The sequence below is a fragment of the Strongylocentrotus purpuratus genome, unplaced genomic scaffold (genome assembly GCF_000002235.5).
Source record: "Strongylocentrotus purpuratus isolate Spur 01 unplaced genomic scaffold, Spur_5.0 spur5_scaffold_1, whole genome shotgun sequence".
NCBI classification, from domain to species: Eukaryota; Metazoa; Echinodermata; class Echinoidea; order Camarodonta; family Strongylocentrotidae; genus Strongylocentrotus; species Strongylocentrotus purpuratus.
Genome location: NW_022145594.1, coordinates 22,278,519 through 22,299,314, shown reverse-complemented (window position 1 = coordinate 22,299,314; position 20,796 = coordinate 22,278,519). Strand labels below are relative to the sequence as shown.

The 20,796-nt window shown below is 40.7% G+C and overlaps 1 protein-coding gene across 1 annotated transcript; it reads left to right on the top strand.

Annotated features, from left to right (window-relative positions):
- Positions 1 to 8,671: 8,671 nt before the first annotated feature.
- Positions 8,672 to 11,513, top strand: LOC115921282. Its single transcript, XM_030978613.1, has 2 exons — positions 8,672 to 10,831; positions 11,337 to 11,513. The coding sequence occupies exons 1-2, from the start codon at positions 8,672 to 8,674 to the stop codon at positions 11,511 to 11,513; spliced, it is 2,337 nt and encodes a 778-aa protein (XP_030834473.1).
- The last annotated feature ends 9,283 nt before the right edge of the window (positions 11,514 to 20,796 follow it).

The window sequence follows — 20,796 nt, the reverse complement described above, 5'->3', positions numbered from 1 at the left end:
CTTGATAGTAATGAACACAAATAATGTGCATGTATTTTCCAGGACATTTTATCATTGATAAACAGGCCAAGAAACTTGGTCGATTTTACTTTCTTAATTTTAACATTGTTGAAATAGATATCTCCTGGTAAATCGGATATTGAATTGCTAAATAATATGAAATTAGTTTTGTCCAAGTCCAGTGACAGTCTATTCGCAAAAATCCACTGTGCAATTTTCTCAAGTTCCGAATTTACAGTTTCAACAAGAATTTGAGGATTCTGATAAAGAATAAAATATGCTTGAGTCATCTGCATATAGAATAAATGACAATAGTTGGGATGAAAATTTGAAGTCATTTATGTATGTTATGAATAATAGAGGCCCTAAAAGAGATCACCGAGGAACACCGCACGTGACAGGCTTGACACTCCATTCAATCCCATTTAATGAAACAAACTGTGTACGAATACTCAAGTAACTTTTGTACCACTCCCGGGAGAAGAGTTCAGACCATCACCAAGCTAGTACCTACTTTGTCTGCTCTTTATCTTGTAAATATAATTGTGAATCTGGACTATGTGACTCATCGTTTTTAGAGTTATAATAAATTATGCTCTTGGATATTACACTTCAAAGAAAGTCTCAGCATCTCTTCATTTTATGTACCTCTCAATATTCCAATAACCCAATACACTGATCCCAACACGACATGGTATGGTAACTAGCAACTCATGGAATATTCGGCTCCCACTGGAGCACCATGACAAAGATGACGGCACGTTGTTGAACGGTATCCATTCATATAGGTCATTGTTTTAAGTCATGGGTACTCCGATTTGAACGGCTGCTATAATAAATAGGTTGGATGCTGCTGAACTTAAAGATAATCTTGAGTTCTGGTAAAAAAAAAATATATATTCTCACAGAATCAAACGAAACTAACACCGAATGTTCAAGATTACAAATAAATGTCATTTGCCAAACAAGTTTGGTAGAAAATGTATACAGGCCGAATAATGAGCATACAAATATTAGGAAATCAAGGTGGGAAAAGAAGGTTAGTAGCCCCGACACCATTTGTGTAGTCCCATATACTGTGTACAGTGCGTGTTACTTTACGAAGACTGGGCCACATTTATTATGATTTTGATAACTCCAGAACCTTGCAGTACACATCAATACTTACATGCTACATGGTCAACTTTTTCTGATCCATTCCACACCTTTTCTATCACAATGCAATCGCATGACCAGAACTAAACTTTATCATTAAAGCGTTGGTCACATCCCACCGTGCGTATTTTTAGTCCGTACGGTTTTTGGGGAGGCCACGGCCGCCACGTTTTTCTGAAAACGTAGGGAGGGAGTGGCAAAGGCAGGGAGGGAGTACCGGCAACGCGCGTCACACGCACTGTGTAAGTACGTGGCCCGCACGCCACGCCTGGCCGTGAACGGTTGCGTGCATCGTACGTTACGCACGTGGTAAGTGCGTTGTACGTGCTTACAGCGTGCTTACAACGTACGGTTTCCGTGCGGTTGCCACGTAATCGTACGGAGGCCGTACTTACAAGTGCTGCTCACGTACGGAGTCCTTACTCACTCGCATGTTGTAAGTGCGTGCACGTGCGATGACCTCGGTGTTTATATAGGACGACATTCCGATGTTCTCCAGAAGTTCCAGCTGTTGCTGCCTCAAGATGTCGCCCATTCCACCGAAGCGACTATATACTGCATAAATCAGTGCGAACAACGTTCGTTGTAAGTGCTTACTCGGTACGGTTCACGCGAGTTCTGCGTCCTCATTGGATAGATGAACTGGGGAAGTGGCGAGTAAGCACGGACCACGCACTTATTACGTGCGCCTTTAAAAGACGCACGGAGTCAGTGCGTTGTGCGCTCGTTTGCAGTACCGGGCACGCACGTCACACGCACTGGGGTGAATCGGTAGCCCGAACGCAGCCCGAACGCAGCCCGAACGCAGCGAAAGTTCCTCATGCACTAAAAGTGCTACGGTGTGTCTGCGTGCTCCCAAATCCGTACGGAGGCGGTACTCATCACGAACGGATACCCAAATTTTGCCCACGTTTTCGCACGTAGACAGCACGCAGTTGCAAGTACGGCGGGATGTGACCACCGCATAACTCGTGTCACCTGTAATGGGCAAGATAACATATTCATGAGACATAATAACGTCACCGTATACCTGTTACTTAATAATCGGGCTATGAACTTATTGAATGCAACTCGTAGTTGTTGATAAATCGAAATAATACAATACTTTATTTCTTCAATTCATTATTTGTATCCACCTTTACGAAAGGGTGAAACAGCCTGCTATAATTTGATCTGCAAAGACGGCATATTCGCGAAACCGCATTTTGAAAGTTGATTTTCAAGAGTATTTTCACATTGCGGCAGACTCGTCGATTCAAGATCAAATCTCTTTTTTCTAGACAAGTTAAAAACTGCACTTATTGAAAAGAACTCACACATATCTATTGAATGCGAGAAACACTGTTTCCATGTTTTAGAAGATACTTGCGACAAATTACCTGAGGTATATCATAAGACATGATTACTCCATGGCAGCTCGAACGATTTCATCGTCAAGAATATGAACATACGTTCACAATTTTAAGTTTTTCAAATTGCAATAATTGTATTGATTTATATTTCAACTTAATTTTGAGCCATGTAAAACATTTTCCCCCTCTAAAACACATTGTATTAATCAATAAAGGGAATACAATATGTCCAGGCTACCTTTTCTTATCAAAAAGAGTAGTCATAGTGCCTTTTCAGTTCGGATGTTAATACAGATGCCAATATTATGAAAATGCTGAAAATAATGTACACAGTCACTATGAAATGTTTCAGGCTTATAGTATGTGCTAGATTTCTGCGATGAACCCTGAGCTGTCCCCGTGAGTTTCATGGATAACACATTGTATGTTTTGAGTCGATACGTTTTATGGCTCTCACTAATATTGCACAATCTATTTCTATCTGTGTAATGTATATAAACAGTATACATTAAATTTAACTGAAAAGTACAAAAGTCATTCGAAAATGTTTCAGGCCTAGTGTAGGCACTTTGCTGAATCTTTACGGGAACCTCTGAGTGGTCCTGTAGACTTTGGGGAGAATGCTACCATTAGGTACAAACTATTAGTTATAACTAAACCATGCGCAAAAGGTATACAAAACTTACAAACGACTTAGTATAAGCTTGTTAACAATTAAACAGAGCCGGTAAACCACATGAGGGCATTCTCTTAAAATTCATTAGTTTCAATCATTGTTAATAATAAAACGTTACATGTTATGTTTTGTTAAAGAAATGATTAAATAGAGAGATCATCAACAACTATTTACCAACATTTTTTTTCTTCAACGGCTGGTTCAAAATTATCGAATATTTGTAGGGTCCCACATATATTATGAATCGTTATACCTATGGATATTTCAGCCGTCTCTGAACCGATTCTGATCAAACAAAGATGATTTTGTCATTGAAATGATATGCTTTTTCAAATTTGACACTTTGTTTTAAATCCCATTAAATCATGGTGTTATTCTATTATTGTTTTTATCAAATATGTATATTTCTGTTCTAGCGTCAGTACTTTGCAACTTATGATGGAGGAGATTTTGAATGACATATTTCTGCTGAGATTGTCACAGCGGATTAATCTTGAGAATGTCCGCGCAGTGGAGTTCAGCGTATGCCTGGGATTCAGCACAGCCCATGGCCATGCTGCAGCGGATGGGGCCAATCTCACCATGGATCCAAAGAGCGCATTCAATACTCTCTTGTCCAAGTTTGTTATGAAACATGGACGGAAGAGAGAAAGTGCTCTGAATCTGAGAAAGATATTCCTAGAAAATGGAATGAAGGAGTCTGCTGATGTCATCAAAGCAGGTTCGTAAATTTTTCTTTAGTATGTTAAGTTATAACTGAAAAACCACATAGTGATGATACAACATTACTGAGCTCAAAAACAAAGCCTTTATGCATTTCAAATAATCAATTGTCAACACACTGGTCAAGATGTGACAGAACTATTGAAGAAAAAAGAAAATGATATTCCAGCTGCCTTCAATATGATATGTTTTAACTGGGTAATTGTGCTTGAATACATCCGATGAACGGGGTAATAATATTTGTAAAGGGTAAAGAGACGGAATTTCGTATTAACTCTTAAGCTGTTCCAATGAATGCATCCAGTACAACAGTGACTAAATCCAAAATATTATGATTATAATCATAACGCATTTTCCTCTTCGTTTCGTGCTTCAATTATTGTGCATGCATAATGCGTTTTGGAGGCTACGACGTAGAGTCACTGTAAAGTATTACGTGAATGGGAAACAGGGGCCAGACCAATTTATAAAATACTTTTCCTAAACATAACTCGAAAAAGAGTAGAGAGAGTCATTATCCTGTATACATTTTTTTCGACAAGGATTAACAATGTGCATGATTTGAAAATTTGTGTAATTTAGAGATTAATAAATTCTTAATATGGAAGACAAATAACAAAACTGTTGTCTCGCAGACAAAATTATGGTTGAATATAGTTTTATTGCAATGAAACTATGTATAATTATTTTATCGATCAAACGTTTGAAATTGTTTGAAAAGTGAGAAAAGATCCGAGTAATAAACGCAACACCGACTGAAATTGATCCTCTTCCAAATTTCAATTCATTTGATAGGCATAATTTTATTTATTTGAGTACGATGTCACTCAGTGGCGTAGCGTACGTTGGCTCAGTCATTCATGACCAGTCTTAAGTCTACTAATTATAGCATAATACCTTTTTCCTAGTCCATGACTCAAGCCTGGATTTTTTTTTCCACAGGGGCTCTTTTTTAATACAAATTTCCATTGATAGTCCTAAATTCTTTTTTACCACTTTATCATTATCATTTATTGAAGTCGGCATTTTCGCTCTTACAAGTTACGTGGGTTTATTGACTTTCATCCCGTGATTACATTTTCTCTATTTCTTCCTGTTCTGCACATTCCTCCTCACCATTCACAGCAACGTTATTACATTGTTTATTTAGTTTTTACCATATTATTTCCACAACATATTTGGTCTTCCTCTTCTTCTCAATATGCTCTCATGTTAAGGCGCTTGCGATCGCCTCTAGCTTCAGCAGATATGGCGCGGCAGCGTCTACACCGGTACTACCTATAGTCCGCAAGTCTTATAGTGCAGACTCTCTGTTACGACTGACCAGGGTTTGTGCCTGCAAACTAGGTACTACCTGCGCGGTACAACTGCTGCTGACGGCCGCACTGCACTGCGGGCGTATCGGTCATACTCATAGAGATGTGGAGGTGGGCGATATAGCGCCATTTTGAGGCGAATAAGCGTACATTTGTTTACAACATGGCGGCCTCGAGACACCGATACATCCAAGCGAAGAATCCTGCTCGCTAATCTTACTTTCATAGTCCCATGTCATTGATTGTTTGAAATTCAATAGTGTGTAAAAGTTATAACAGAAACGATAATCTTTATTTTATAATTCCACGGGGGCGATTTTAAATTTTGCAATCGCCCCCGTGTATTTTCGAGCCTTAGTCACTTTACCCTTTTAGGGGTTGAAAATTTTTGCTCACCCCAATATCGTAATATCATCAAATAGGGATATTCATGGAGGAAAAAGACACTTTACTATCTTTGATATGTTTTTTTCCTTTTCAAAATATGCAAAGTGATATATATTTGGGCATCTTTCAGTTTCTGATACTTTGTTTTCATGAAGTTGACGTTATTTCTTAAATACATCTTTAACATAGGCTAGGTGTAGGGAATTGGAGACCGTAGGGAATTGGAAACCACCAAGCTTGACCCCATCACTGTCTGTCCGTGTTGGCTACAATATTGATATAGCGCCATTTATGGCCTTTAACAACACTACTGCATATATCAAATTCATTTCGAACACTACATTGCGTTCTTTCTCCGAGGAGATTGGAAAAATTGTCCAAGATAAGTAATTTCGATTGTAGAATTTTGCTCTGATATAAACACACAATTTTCACTGAATGTTGTGGTGTATGCAGATATTTAGGTGTGTCTCTTAAAAATTAGTTTTTAAAGAAATGTTATGAAGTGTGCCAGCCATCACAGAGAACTTATGGCCAGTGTGTGTTGTGAATGGGTGTTGCACTATGAAAGGTGTCTGATCAGAAATGTGTGTAGGCAATGAGGGACACCAGGTTCAAGATGGGGGTCAATTGTTGTGAATGTCGAGTATGTCGAGGACAGTCGATGCTGATTGGTTAATTGAAGATTATTTATTCCAGATTTTACATTAAAAAACAGTTTAAATAGTACGAAATTTCGAAATATATAGATAAGATAGGCAAGGTAAAACACAGTGTAAAATGTGGGGAGCCTAAGTAACGAGCATAGCTTGTATGCAGGCGCATAAGCAGGAATTTTTCAAGGGGGGGGGGGTGTTTAATATTTATAAATCCGGCCGAAAATTTTGCAACGACTCAGCCAGCCGCTGAATAAGCGGGGGGGGGGCGGGGGGGGGGGGGGGGGGGGGGGGGGTAAGAGTTCCCTTTTTATTTTATTTTTTTGAGTCCCCCCCAAAACGCAACGACTCAACCGACCACTGAATAAGCGGGGGTGGGAGGGGGGGGGGGGGGTGTAAAAGGACATTTTTTTTTGGTCTCGAAATTCATGTCATCTATGCAACAGTACCTCTTATATACATTGTTAACATTTTGTTCATTCTGTATTATTAAAAAATGCAATACTATATAAGTGTATTGATAGGAAACTGAGCAGTTGTAAAACTATTTCATAGAAGTTTATAGAAAAAATCTTTGATTTGTACATGTTCATTACAATTTCTTTATTGTTTTTATTGGTTTTTTAATTGAAAATTCTCTGAAAATAATATTTCGTAACGCTAGGAATTGAAGTGATATATTGTCTGTTCGTTTGCGGCATAATTCATATTCTTTTAAAAACACTGTTCAGTACCGATTTCATATATCGAAGGCAACTCGATCTTATGCGAGTTATGTCTTCGTAGAAGTAGGCTTCCTTTCTGAAAACGTACACCATGTTCGCTATCATGGGAAGTTTTTCTTGCGTCCATTTTGTCTCAATATCCATATTTTTCGTAATCCCATCGATTTCTTGTTATTGACCTTCACAGTTTTGGAAAGACTGAGTTTAATACCCCTGAATACTTTCATGAATTGCAAGTTTAATTCTGCATTGTAAAAATAAATACGTCCTTAAATATTCTGTTTAGAACATTTTCCAAATCTCTGTAAAGATTATCATCGAAAATCTTGACCTCGAACAGCAGTGCTGCCTAGATGACGATCAAGAGGACTACGTACGTTCTTGTTATGAATGAATGGGAATTTGGCTACTATTATTCACTCCCCTTGATCAACGCTTAAAGTGAAAAGGAAACATTGCGTTTGGAATGTATAACCTACTTAAGTAAATCCTGATTTCCGCTAATTTGTTATATTCAAAGGGCAACACCCAAGACCAACTCCGGCAGCTAAAAAGAGGAAGGCTGAAAGCTCCAAGGATCCCGAGAGGTATGTAGTATACAGAATCACATACAATATATATTGACTATTTCCAACATTTTATAGGAGTAGTGTTCATGGCTCAGTTTAAATCCCTTAATAACATTTTACTACTGTCTAAATAATTATCATATGATCTTTACAATGTATACTATAACATCTTAATAATGATTTCGAATGTTATTGGGAAAAATATGACATAAAAGACATCAAGTGATAGTTCATGAGATTGTCCGCTTGGCAAAATCGATCAAATAAATACCTTAAGGAAAAGCGGTGGAAGGGGATTAGGGGAAAACCTTTGGAATTTAACTATAGATGTTAATTTAAAAGTACACACAATTTTTTCAAGCCAGAAGCAACCTGAGTAACAAACATTTTATCTTTCTCTCTCTTTCTTTCTTTACCCCCCCCCCCCCTCCCCCCCCCCCCCCACACACACACTTCATTAACAATATATGCAATGAATTGATATTTAAACAAGCAGAGAGAAGGGCGATGAAAAAGGTACGTGTGATAAGAATTTGTGTTTCCTTTCATTTTATTTTTAACAAAATTAGAGCTGGCTAAATATTTTCGAAGAAATTGTAAAAAATACAATAGTGAAGGTTTTTAACTCTTCGCTAACTTTGCAAATAGTCACGGATGCAACATTTTTCAATTCTAAGGGAATGGACTGAGTTGTTGTGAAAGTATCTCATAGAAGTTTATATAAAATAGAGTTGAAGGCGCTGTTTACTACTGCTGCCACTCTCAGGATGCTCTCCTGATTTTGTGTTACTATATGTGTTTCCTGACTACTATTGCCTTCAATTTTTATATCAACATTCATTTTGGGACCTTGTCATCCTACTGGACAGTGTTTGAGTGGTTTTTCATGAATGATTAAAGCGAGATTTTAGGATATGTTTTCGACTGATTTTGCTGCACTTTCACTTGTACTGCTAGCAGTGTTAAGCTACAGTACAGAGCACCTATTATGCGGAGGTTCAAAGGACTGCATTTTGAATAGCAACATTGACAAAGACTTTGACCATTTTAGAGTCTTATGTCTGAACCGTGAAATGTCTAGACACTGGACCGTGCATCAAAGCCCTTCAACAATGGAGACAAAGCCCATTCATGGTCTCCGGTATTCAAGGTCCAGCCTGATTGCATTGAGACATTCAAGATGTGCTAAGGTCACACCATCAGCAGATGTACTATCCCTACTGAAGGAAAATGGCATTCTGAGGTATCGAGGTTGCCGAGCTGGTAACAGAGCAAGAAGGAAACAACTAGTGAGGTCAACGGGAATTGACTCTTCCAATGTTGTTATTGATGCAAATGTCGGAAATGAAACATTACAGCATGTATGTCACTGGAATGCTCGCTCACTGAGACATAAATCTCTTCTTCTTCAAGACTATGTCATCACCAACGAAGTTGATGTAATGTTTGTCACAGAGACATGGCTGACTGAAAATGATGACGCTGTAATTGCTGAGGTAACACCACCTGGTTATACTTTCACCAATGTTCCACGCACTGGCGGTCGTGGCGGAGGTGTTGGTGCTCTGGTCAGGTCTGATCTGAAACTACATCAAGTGACTATTGATCCTCATTTTACAACATTTGAGCACTGCATTATTACAGACAAAGCTCGTTCGGTGAACTATGTTGCTGTGTACCGTCCACCACCATCCAGCACGAATGGTCTGAAAACATCTACGTTCCTCGAAGAATTTGACAGCTTCATCGATGACATGAATCAGACTCCTGGGAAGCTACTGCTTTTAGGTGATTTGAATGTCCATTATGACTGTCCCGAGAGACCTGATGTCGCACGCGTTGTAGATACGCTGAAATCCGCAGGACTCAAGCAGTACATATCAAAGCCAACTCATCGACACGGCCATACATTGGATGTAGTGATTGCGAGGGAAGATGAGAATCTTCTCTGTTCCATACGTACAGATCCGAGCCTCATGTCCGACCATGTAGCCGTGAGCTGCATGATCCGTGGTGAAAGACCATCTACAGATGAACGGCCACAGGAATATCGCAAATTCAGCAACATTGATCACACGTTGTTTGCCGATGATCTTGCCAGTTTCCTTGACAATCAACCCTTGGCGGAGGATGTAAACAGTTGCGTGCTCAATCTTGACAGAGACATGGAGCGTGTCCTGGATATCCATGCGCCTGTATGTCTCCGCACCACGCAAGTTCGTCACAGGCCAAAGTGGTACAACGAAGAAGTTGATGCTGCAAGACGTGAACGCAGAAGACAGGAGCGGAAATGGCGTAAATCCCTTAAAGTCAATCCCGATAGCGATCGATCGGCCTACTGTGAAGCTAAAGCTGCTGCAGCTGAAGCTCTGTCAAGGGCTAAACGGTTCTACTACAATGACCTGTTTTCTGAAAGTACTCCAAAGGACATGTATAGAGAACTGAAGCATCTTCTGAATAAGAGTAAACGATTTCTCCCAGATGCTGATTCATCAGTTGAGCTTGCCTCTACATTCTGCACATTCTTCAGTGAGAAGATCAGAGACTTGCGGAGATGTATAGATGACTTAAACGTTGACGAATTGGACAATCCAAATGGTATGGCAATCTCAGCCCCTTCATTCGTGGAGTTCCAGTTGGTCACATCAGAGGAGGTTCAGAGGCTGATCAAACGCTCACCCAACAAGACATGTCCTTTGGATCCTCTTCCAACGTGGCTCCTGAAGCGTCACCTTCCTGTTTTGCTGCCAAAGCTGACGCATATCATCAACGCATCGTTGGCATCAGGCGATTTTCCATCATCTCTAGGTGTTGCATCTGTGACACCAGTCTTGAAGAAGCCAGGACTTGACAAAGAAAGAATGAAAAACTACAGGCCCATTTCGAACATAAGGTTTGTAGCCAAGCTTATGGAAAGAGTCGTCTCATCACAGTTAGCCAACTACTTGGAAGACAACAGCCTTGGTGATCCTAAACAGTCTGCATATAGGAAAAATCACAGTACTGAGACTGCATTGGTGAGTCTTCAGAATGATATCCTATGTGCTCTGGATGATCGGAAATGCGTCATTCTACTGTCGCTAGATATGTCATCTGCATTTGACACTCTTGACCACACGATCTTGCTGACAAGGCTTCGGGATGAATATGGTGTCTCTGGCACAGCACTGCACTGGTTTAGATCATACCTGAGCAACCGACTATCACATGTGCGAATCAGAGGAGTGAAATCACTAGACACCAGGTTGGAGTTCGGTGTCCCGCAAGGATCGGTGATGGGCCCGCTGCTCTTTACGCTCTACTCGAAACCTGTATCTGATATCCTTTACAGTCATGGCATAGGCTATCATGTATACGCCGACGATATACAGGTGTATATACAATGCGACCCTTCTAGCCAGGACTCTGTTGATCATGCTGCATGCAGACTACGGGATGCAATGAGAGATGTCTACAGGTGGATGACATCCAACAAATTGAAACTTAATCAAGACAAAACTGAGTTAGTAGTCTTTGCTTCGAAAGTCCATCAACGATTGCTCCAGAACTTCACTCTAACTCTTCATGATGGGACTGTGATTAAACCGTCAAAGAAGCTGCGTATTCTTGGCGTCGTCTTTGACAACCTCATGCTGCCAGATGTTCACGTCTCAAATGTAGTCAGGACTGTCAAATATCATATCCGGAACTTATGCAGGATTAGAAAATATCTTGACGAAAGTACCACTCATGCTGCAGTCCGTGCCTTAGTTTATCTCGTCTTGATTACTGTAACAGTTTGTTGAGTGGCACAACAGCAAAGAACATTCACCGTCTTCAGCTTCTCCAGAACCAGTCTGCACGCCTCATCTTCAAACAACCAAAGAGCACACACACCACGCCCTTGTTGAACTCTCTGCATTGGCTTCCTATTCAACAGCGAGTGCTCTTCAAGACCTCCACCCTTGTCTTTAAGTCGTTACACTATCTCTCTCCCTCATATCTTACTGATCTCGTTCATGTTAGGCACTCCAGTTACAACCTAAGATCCAACACTCGTACAGTTTTAGATACCCCAAGGTGTCGAACCAATGCTGGTAAGCGGGCATTCATAGCCACTGCTCCAAAATCATGGAACAATCTCCCCAATTTTGTAGAAACTGCTGATTCTCTAATGACTTTCAAAAAACACCTCAAAACACACTTGTTTAACTAATGCCCGCTTACCAGCACTTGTTCTTGCTCTTCTATTACCTGTCTTACCCTTTATTTTGTTCATTCCTATATTGTTACATACATGTCTGTTGTTAAGCATCTTTCTATTTTGTTAATTGTTCATTGTATATGTTAATTAAGCGCTTTGTATCTACTTGTAGAAAAGGCGCTATACAAATGTTCATTATTATTATTATTATATTATTATTAATTTGTACATGTTTAGTAAAAGATCTTTATTGCTTTCAATATTGAAAATTGTCTGAAAAAGCAGGAAGGACTGAATGTGTTTCCCTTGAATACTTTCATGATTACCTAGTTCAAAAATGCATTGTACATATAAATACATCATTTTATATTTAATTTAAAAAAAAATTCAAATCTCTGTTAAGATAATGGTTCAACAAGATAAAAAAACTTAAACAGCAGTGCTGGCTAGTTTAAAAATTACGAGGATTAAGTTTGTTATCCGTATAAATGAATGATTACATAAATGAAAATTTGGCTAGTAATATTACACTTCCCTTGATCAACTCTTAAATTGAAAAGATGGGAAACTTTGCGTTTGAAATGTATTAGCTACCTAAGTAAATCATGATTTCTGGTACTTTTTGAATTCAAAGAGCAACACCCAAGATACACTCCGGCAGCTAAAAAGAGGAAAGTTGAAAGCTCACATGATCCGGAGGGGTATGTAGTATACAGAATCACATACAATATATTATTACTGTTTCTAACATTGTATAGGAGTATTGCTCAGGTCTCAGTTTCAATCCCTTAATAACCTGTTTCTATTGGCTAAATAGTTATCATAGGATCTTATACCATATTATTAATGTTTTCGAATGTTGACGAAGTCTTGATTGTTCTAAACATATCTCGAGGTTCTCCAAATTTACAGTGAATTTTACATAACCACAAATGGGTCGGTAGAGCACAGTCCTAGAGCACACTGTTGTGAATAATGCACTAACCAACCCTTCTTTAACCTATGCTTACATTTTAAACTTGATTTAAAACGTTGTGTCGCTCAGATGATGAAATTGTAAATAGTTACATATTTAGTTTTTTACAATACATCTATCTTTTAAATGAATTTGTAGATATAAAAGTGACACACTTCCAAATTATGACAAAATTGTAGCGGCATCATCAATTATCTTTCAGTTGTTACAAGGTGGCTAGTTCTACTACTACTTCTACTACTACTGCTGCTAAAAAATGAAATAATATTCAAAGAATATTTAAACGTGAAATTTGTGATATATACCGATGACACGCTAGGTCTCATAAGTGAGGTAAACAACTGGTTGGAAGTATACCGTTTCGAACAGTTTTGGAAACTAGATTATCTTCAATTGAATATTTACAAGAACGATAGAAATGATTATTGATTTTCGGACCGTTCGTTCGTGTCTCCTTAAATCAAGATTAATGTAATCTTGATCTTCGGAGTAGTTGCTACAACCGGCCGTGTCAGACACGTTGCCCCGGGATGCGAGATAGGACTCTTGTAGCGTGCCCCCATTTAAAGGTAGGCGTTACTAATGCAGCTAGAAGGGATTAGACCACACAGCGAGCCAGCGAGGTCAGTGTGACAGGTGGCTATCTCATTAACTCAGCTCTCATTTAACATAAGAAAAAGAGGATCATGGGGGACCAACAGGCACCGATTTGGGAAGTTTTCTATATAGAGGGAGCAAGTAGCTACTTAAAACAATTATACAATAACAGTTAACATTACATTTAATTAATAGTATGAAACTATTAAAATTACTCTCATGTTACGGGAAAAATATTGCATATATATATATATATATTATGAATCAATTGATTTGGTTGATCCAGTTCGATGGCACAAACACGGCACTACTGGACAGAGATCCTAATAATTACAGAGCTTGGTCTTGTTGCTCTGTTCGCCAGCAGTTTAAGGATATGGAATCCCGCGGCACATTACTCACCAGAGTTCTAACAAGCCAAGCTTATACAGAGCCTATACTAAGTAATGTTGTGCATGTACCACCCACCCGATCGATCAAAAACTCATAACTCATAACTGAATTTAGAAAAAATGAAAATGAAGAAGGAAAAAAAGAAAGAAGAAAGTAAAAAGAAAAGAAAAAACACGAAATGGTAACCATCTAAAATGTCATAGTTGTGATAAATATCTATAAAGGTTTATCAAGCACCAAAAATAAATAATATCATGTTCAGGAAAAGAATATATACACTTTGTATTCTTCTTTCGTGTCCTCAAATGCTCTGCCAGGCCTTGGCACACTGAAGAGCCTTCTCATTTGCTGCCCCAAGGTCTTCCAGGCAGCATTGGTCAATTAGGAGTGGACATCTTAATAGGTGTGACATGGATTGGACGGATGTTCCACACTCGCAGTTGGTGTCGGTGTCGTCAGTAAATCCCCATGTATTCATGTTATATTTACATCGCCCCACCCCTGTGCGAAGCCTATTGAGGGACTTCCACGTCTTCCAATCACATCTATGGCCAGGGGGCAGCTGTTCCTTGGTCGGGATTGGTAGCTTTTCATGGTGGTGGTTTTCGCGACGTTTCTCTTCCCACAAGATCACTCTGGTTGAATGAGGAGGTTGTGACAGTGGCTGGGCTGTATGAAGGAAGCTTTTCCTTGACTTCAGGCGGGTATGGGCCGGTTGATGCGAGTAAAGGGGATGGCGGGTGTCCTCAACTTGTCTGCTGCGTTCAGTCCTACTTGCAACTGTTCTGCGGACCTCGGATGGAGCAATGCCGGCCAGGGAGTGCAAGCTGTCCACATTCGTGGGCTTGAGGCAGCCAGTGATGCATCTGCAGCTGTCGTTGAGTGCTGCATCAACTTTCTTTGTATGGGATGATCTTCCCCATACAGGGCAGGCATATTCTGCTGCAGAGTAACACAACGCAAGAGCAGTTGACCTCAGCGTGGAGGAATTGGCACCCCAAGATGAGTTTGCCAGTTTCCGTAGGAGGTTGTTCCTTGTCCCAACTTTACCCTTCACCTTTTGAACATGCTGTTTGTATGAAAGGGTTCGGTCAAGAGTGATTCCAAGGTAGACAGGGTGATTGCAGTATTTCAATGAGACATCGTTCCATTTTAGGGACAGCTTCCTCCCAGCATTGTAGTTGCGGAGATGGAACAAGCTAACCTGTGTCTTGGCAGGGTTAGCCTTCAGATGGTTGTTGTTGTAGTAGTCTGTCAGGTTGTCTAGTATAGAGCTTGTCGAGAAGTATACGGTGGTTAACAGTGCCGGAAACCTGCTTGCTCTGGTATCAGGTGTTGTTCTGTGACTGGCCCCAGTCTGTTCAGGATGAGGCGCTCAAAGAGCTTGAAGAGGTGGCACAACAGGGAGATTGGTCTGTAGCTCTTTGCTTCGTTAGGGTCTTTCCCTGGCTTGAGGATAGCAATCACACGGGCTTTCCGCCAGATTTTAGGAAGCTGGGAAAGGGTTACGCAGTTGTCGAACAGAGAGAGCAGCCACTCCCGTGTATTGTGCCCAAAATGTTTGATCTGTTCTGTACGTATGTCATCAAGACCAGCTGCCTTGCCATTCTTAAGGGAGTCGATAGCCGTCTGGAGTTTCAAGTTGTTAAAGTACAGGGTAGATTCTGTGTCAACCTGTGGCCAAGGATTCCTTTTGTGGCGTTTCTTGTGTGCCGATTTGCCATTCAGGAGAAGTTGGTGGGCAACCTGATCTGAAGTAACATTAGAATGGGGTGTAGACTTCTAGGGATCGTTACTGATTTTCTTAATGGTAGACCAAGCTCTCTTACTGTTGTGCGTCATATCAACACCCTCAATGAGATCTTGCCAAGACTTCCTCCGTTCCTCTGATATTGCTGCCATGTGGAGCTCACCTGCATTCAAGGTTTCCTCTGAAAAGGGGTCTTCCTCGTAGAGTTTTATGTACTCCTTGTACATCAAGGCACTTTCAGCTGATAATCCAGGTATGTAGTTTTCCATACACCCACGTGGAATGTGCTTCCTGGATATCTCCTGTACAGTCCGGACGAATTGGTCGTAGTTTGCCGGGACTGGGTCAAGATCAGATAAAGCTTCATCTAGATCGATGGCGAACTTCTCCCAGTCAGCTTTACGAAAATTGAAACGGCGTCGTAGGGGAACTCTCTGAGGTACCACAGCAGCAGTAATGTCAACAAGTATTGGTCTGTACGTGTTGTGAATGTGGTATTGGCTCTAGGACTCTCTTCTTGGTTTGGCATGATATTCGTTCACTTGTAAAGGATAGGTCTAGATTATAACCTTTCTTCCATCGACAGCTATTGAAGGAATGGGGGAGCTTAGCATCATGGACTAGGTCAAGATGATGTGCCTCTGCCCAGGCCTCAGCAAGGTCACCGTCCTCATTTGTTTCTTCGTATCCCCACGAGGTGCTATGGCTGTTAAAATCTTCAATAATAACATTAACAAGGTCATAGTCGAAAGATTGAGGTTCAGTAAAGGCAAATGTAGATCCCGGTGGTTTATAAACAGAAGTGACTGATAGTTCCCCCATGTTGACAGCAAGGACTTCTATGTTATCCTCTTCAGTCAGTGAGGTCTGATCGATGATCACATCTTTCCTAACAAAGATAGCACTTTCATATTTCTCATGTGGCCTCTATATAGCCAACTTCATTCCAGGAATCCTCGGTCGAATGTGTTGGTGGCCTCTGCGGGTCTCTTGTAGACATAATGCTACACAGTCGTTCTCTTTGCAGAGCTTTCCAATGAGTTGTTGTTTCGCTGTTGAAAACCACTCAGTGTTGATGGACATCACTGTTACCTTCCGTCCTGAAGAGGATGCATGCTTCCGGCGACAATCAGTGGGAGCCATTATTAGGTAGTATTTACTTGCTGGTAAGAGTAGATGAGATGGATGGATGATGGTGGTGGCAGAATTAGCTCAGGACGATGTCCAGTTTCCAGCCCCGCGACGTGGACACTTAGATAAGTAGACAATCAGCAGAGTCTTCTATTGTGACGTCACACTCAGCTCAGCTCAGAATTTTCGGACCAAAACGCTCATATGTATTGCCTACGAAGATAAAACAAGAAGAAATAGATCTTGTGGAATAATACTTACAATATGCAGCTTAATTAATGGAATTTTCTCAGAGTAAAGTCGTGTTTTTGAAGACCTAACAAAGAATGAATGTTCCTTTGAAATTAAAATCGTTTCGATTCATATATTAAGTCGTCTAAGATCATACAAACATCCTAGACTGAGGTGAAAGGCCTTTGTAAAATCCAAACTGGCTGGTCTGAAAATGTGTCATGAACTCATCAAGGGATAGTTCATGAGATTGTCCGATTTGCAAAATCGATGAAATCAATACCTTCTGGAAAAGCTATGGGAGGGGGGGGGGGGTAAGGGTAGACCTTTGAAATTTAATCGTAGATGTTTACCAAAAAGTACACGATATTTTTTAAAGCCAGAATCAATTTGAGCGGCACATAAAATATTGCTTAATGAAATACCAAATGTTAATAAAACCATTCAATTAACGACGAAGAAGAATGAAGAGATGCTAAAAACCCCACACTATTAGTTGAAGAAATCTAGGCCATGTTCCCCAATTATTGTGTTGGTATGACAGACGATTTCACAATAAACATATAGTCAGGTCAAGATATGGTTTGACCCAAAAAAAATTGCAACAAAAGGTTTTTCAACGGTTTCTAGTAGTATTCGACCTCAGGAAGAACATACTAAAAGTAGACCAAAATCGAAGATTCAGATAGCTGTTATTTTCAAGATGGCGTCCAAGATGGCCGCCGATACCTAGAAATGGCCATAAATCACGTATTATCTCTCCTAGAGACATAATTTTAGTGTCTATCCCATGGTTTCGGGGGTCAGAGAATCCATTGAGACAAGTAAGAATGGTTTGTGATGGTCTAGGAAACCTCGTGTTGTTCATGTCATCTTATAGCGCATACATATGTAGATCTTCATGTTCCTTTATTTTGATGAGGTATGTACTTTAGTAAGGAAAATCATCTTCTGCTTTACTATCAAGTTACTCGTTAAATGGATTGTGGCATTCATCAAGTTGGCAAGGACAACACACACACACTGTTACATGGTAGTCCGTAACATGTGCAGGTACAGCAAGGTGTGCTACAAGCAGAACAGGAGTTGCAATGAATCAACTTAAGAAGATTACTAGGTATACAGCCTCCGTATTCAACATTATTGTCCTCTAATTTCCAGCCCCAGTATGTGACTTCCATGTCTTATAATTCACTCTCCATCCATGCCATGACTTGGTAGTATGTTCTGAGGGAGTGGAATTTGGTGGAGGCTGGCGTAGGAGGGAGTCGCATTGGCAATTTTCTTGACAAGGAAGTTGTATCGTAATGATGCAACTGAGTCATTTCAGCTACAGCAGCAACCAAACATGAAAGACGTTGCTTCGATACCAAGTTCCTCAATTAGTTCCTGTGACTGACTTAATTGGAAGAAGAAATATACTAGTACTGGATTTTTCTGTGGGGCTGCATTTCACAAGCTTCTGGAAGACTGCTCTCTTTCCGATTCCGAATATCCTGGAAGTCGAATCGCAACCAGTGTAGGCATGTCCTGTGACTAACTTAATTGGAAGAAGAAATGTACTAGTACTGGATTCTTATGTGGGGCTGCATTTCACAAGCTTCTGGAAGACTGCTCTCTTTCCGATTCCGAATATCCTGGAAGTCGAATCGCAACCAGTGTAGGCATGTCGAAAAAGTAGTTGTGAGCATAGATCTTTACCCAGGTCCACTTTTAACGTACGGTACTGATAAATGTTATACACCTTCGGAGCCTTGCATTGCTGCATTGTAAGAGTGGAAGTATAGTTCTCTGCTATCTACATCCGCGTAATGCAAGAGTAACACCAATAGGTCAGTCCCTTCTCAAATCAGAGTAGTAAACTGACGACGAAAAGAATTCACTGCAGCTTTAGCAATATGTACATCTGCATCTGCAGGGGAAAAGCTGTCAGAGGCAATGAGAGCAACAGCTGACAGAGAAGGATGGCGTAAACTTTTGATGGCCACAGCAGCGCAGCTAGCGCCACCTGACTGAAGAATAAGACATCTGCATCCCCGGATACATTGCTGACGGTGCAATTATTCTTCCTCAGTTCCTCACTAATGAGATTCATGAGTCCCTGCTTATTGCAGTCTCTTGATAAAAACTCATCCTTCTTGCCTGAGAATACTGTGTCTACATTGAATCTGACAACTAGATGGGCATTAATCTGCCTACGTCGCTGGTGTGTATTATCATTAATTGACGGCCCTCCACCATAGCCGTCAAAAACTACATTTGCAGAACCATATAGGGGGAGGGGTTGTGAAATCAGGATATGATCGTGCTATTCTGCCAAAGCTGTCTCCTGTCTTCCATGGTACCCGATGCACCAAGGAACCACCATCAAGGACATACTGGTCTGTGTTCTTTCACGGCTTCACCCGACACTTTACTTGCATGATCGGTTGTAACATGAGCTAGCTGAGGCTTCTTAGCCTTCCGAATGACATTCCTAGCCTCGAAAAGCACAGGTAGGAACGGACCGAGCTCAAAGCTCATCACCTCTGCTACCTCAAGTTCCCCCTTTTTTAACTACCAGGAACTGTTGAAACAGCAAAGCAAAGCAGCAATTATTGTTTGCAGGTACAATTTGTACTTTCGAAATCTCTCCCAGAGTCGTAGCTTTGGCTTTCCTTTTGAACGAGATTATTAAAACAGCATATTGGAAGGCTGCTGAGCATAATCATCGATGTACTCCAGAATAGCCCACTGAAAGGGATTGACTTGCAATTAGGTTGCTTCCAGACGTTCATGATTTTGCTGGAATCAATCGGTACCCTGATGAAAGGAACTGGACTTCGCATAATCCTTAGAACAGATAGCAGGGAGCTATAATTCCACTCTTACAATCGACAGCCAAGGCTCCGATGGTGTAGAACTCTAAGCAGTTGAAAGTGGACCTGGGTACGGGATCTGTGCTCACAACAACTTTTTCTAGATGCCTACACCGATTGCGATTCAACTTCCCGGATATTCTTCATAGGAAAGAAAGCAGTCTTCCAGAAGCTTGTGAATTGCAACCTCACTTTGGAATCCTGTGCTAGTAATTTCCTTCTACCAAGTCAGCCAAAGTAACTACTTACAGGAACTTGGTATCAAAGCAATGTCTGTCATGTTTGGTGGCCGCTGTAATGACTCAGTTGCATCATTACGATACAACTTGTTCGTCAAGAAAATTGCCAATGCAACCCCCTCCGACGTCAGCCTCCACAAAATGCACTCCCTCAGAACATACTACCAAGCCCGGATGGGGGGGGGATTAGATTATGAACCCCTACCTAGTTTTAGGGGACATTTTTTCGAAGTTAAGCCCACTTTACACAATTTTCACAATGCAAACACACCGAAAATTTTGAAAACACGGACCCATGTTTAGGGATATTTTTGTTAAAAATGGGACCCATGTTTAGGGATTATTGGTGAAAAAGTGACTCATTAGAGCGGCACACGCATGTATGTCTTAATATGTGAGTACCCCCCCCCCCCCCCCCCCCCCCCCCCTTTCTCGGGCTACCAAGTCATGGCATGGATGAAGAGTGAGAGGATATGAACGTCAGAGACTGGGGCTGGAAATTAGAGGACAATCATCTGGTTCCACTAATGTCAAATACGGAGGCTGCACCTAGTAATCTTCTTAAGTTGATTCATTGCGACTTCTGTACTGCTTGTAGCACACCTCGCTATACCTGCATATGTTACGGACTACCATGTAACAGTGTGTGTGTGTGTGGACCTTGCCAACTTAATGTATGCCACAACAACCATTTAACGAGTCACCTGATAGTGAAGCAGAAGATGATTTTTCCTTACTAAAGTAAATTCCTCATCAAAATGAAGGAACATGCAGCTAGATCTGCATTTGTATTCGCTATAAGATGACATGAACAACACGAGGTTTTAAACATTTTTAATTGTATGGTAGGTATTATGGATGTGTGTCTAGATATTATTA

Excerpts from the sequence above, each read along its gene's own strand:
- LOC115921282 (XM_030978613.1), top strand. The coding sequence starts at position 8,672 with ATGGAGACAAAGCCCATTCATGGTCTCCGGTATTCAAGGTCCAGCCTG. Across the intron at positions 10,832-11,336 it reads TCGGTGTCCCGCAAGGATCG|TTTGTTGAGTGGCACAACAG; the intron begins GTGATGGGCCCG and ends TTACTGTAACAG.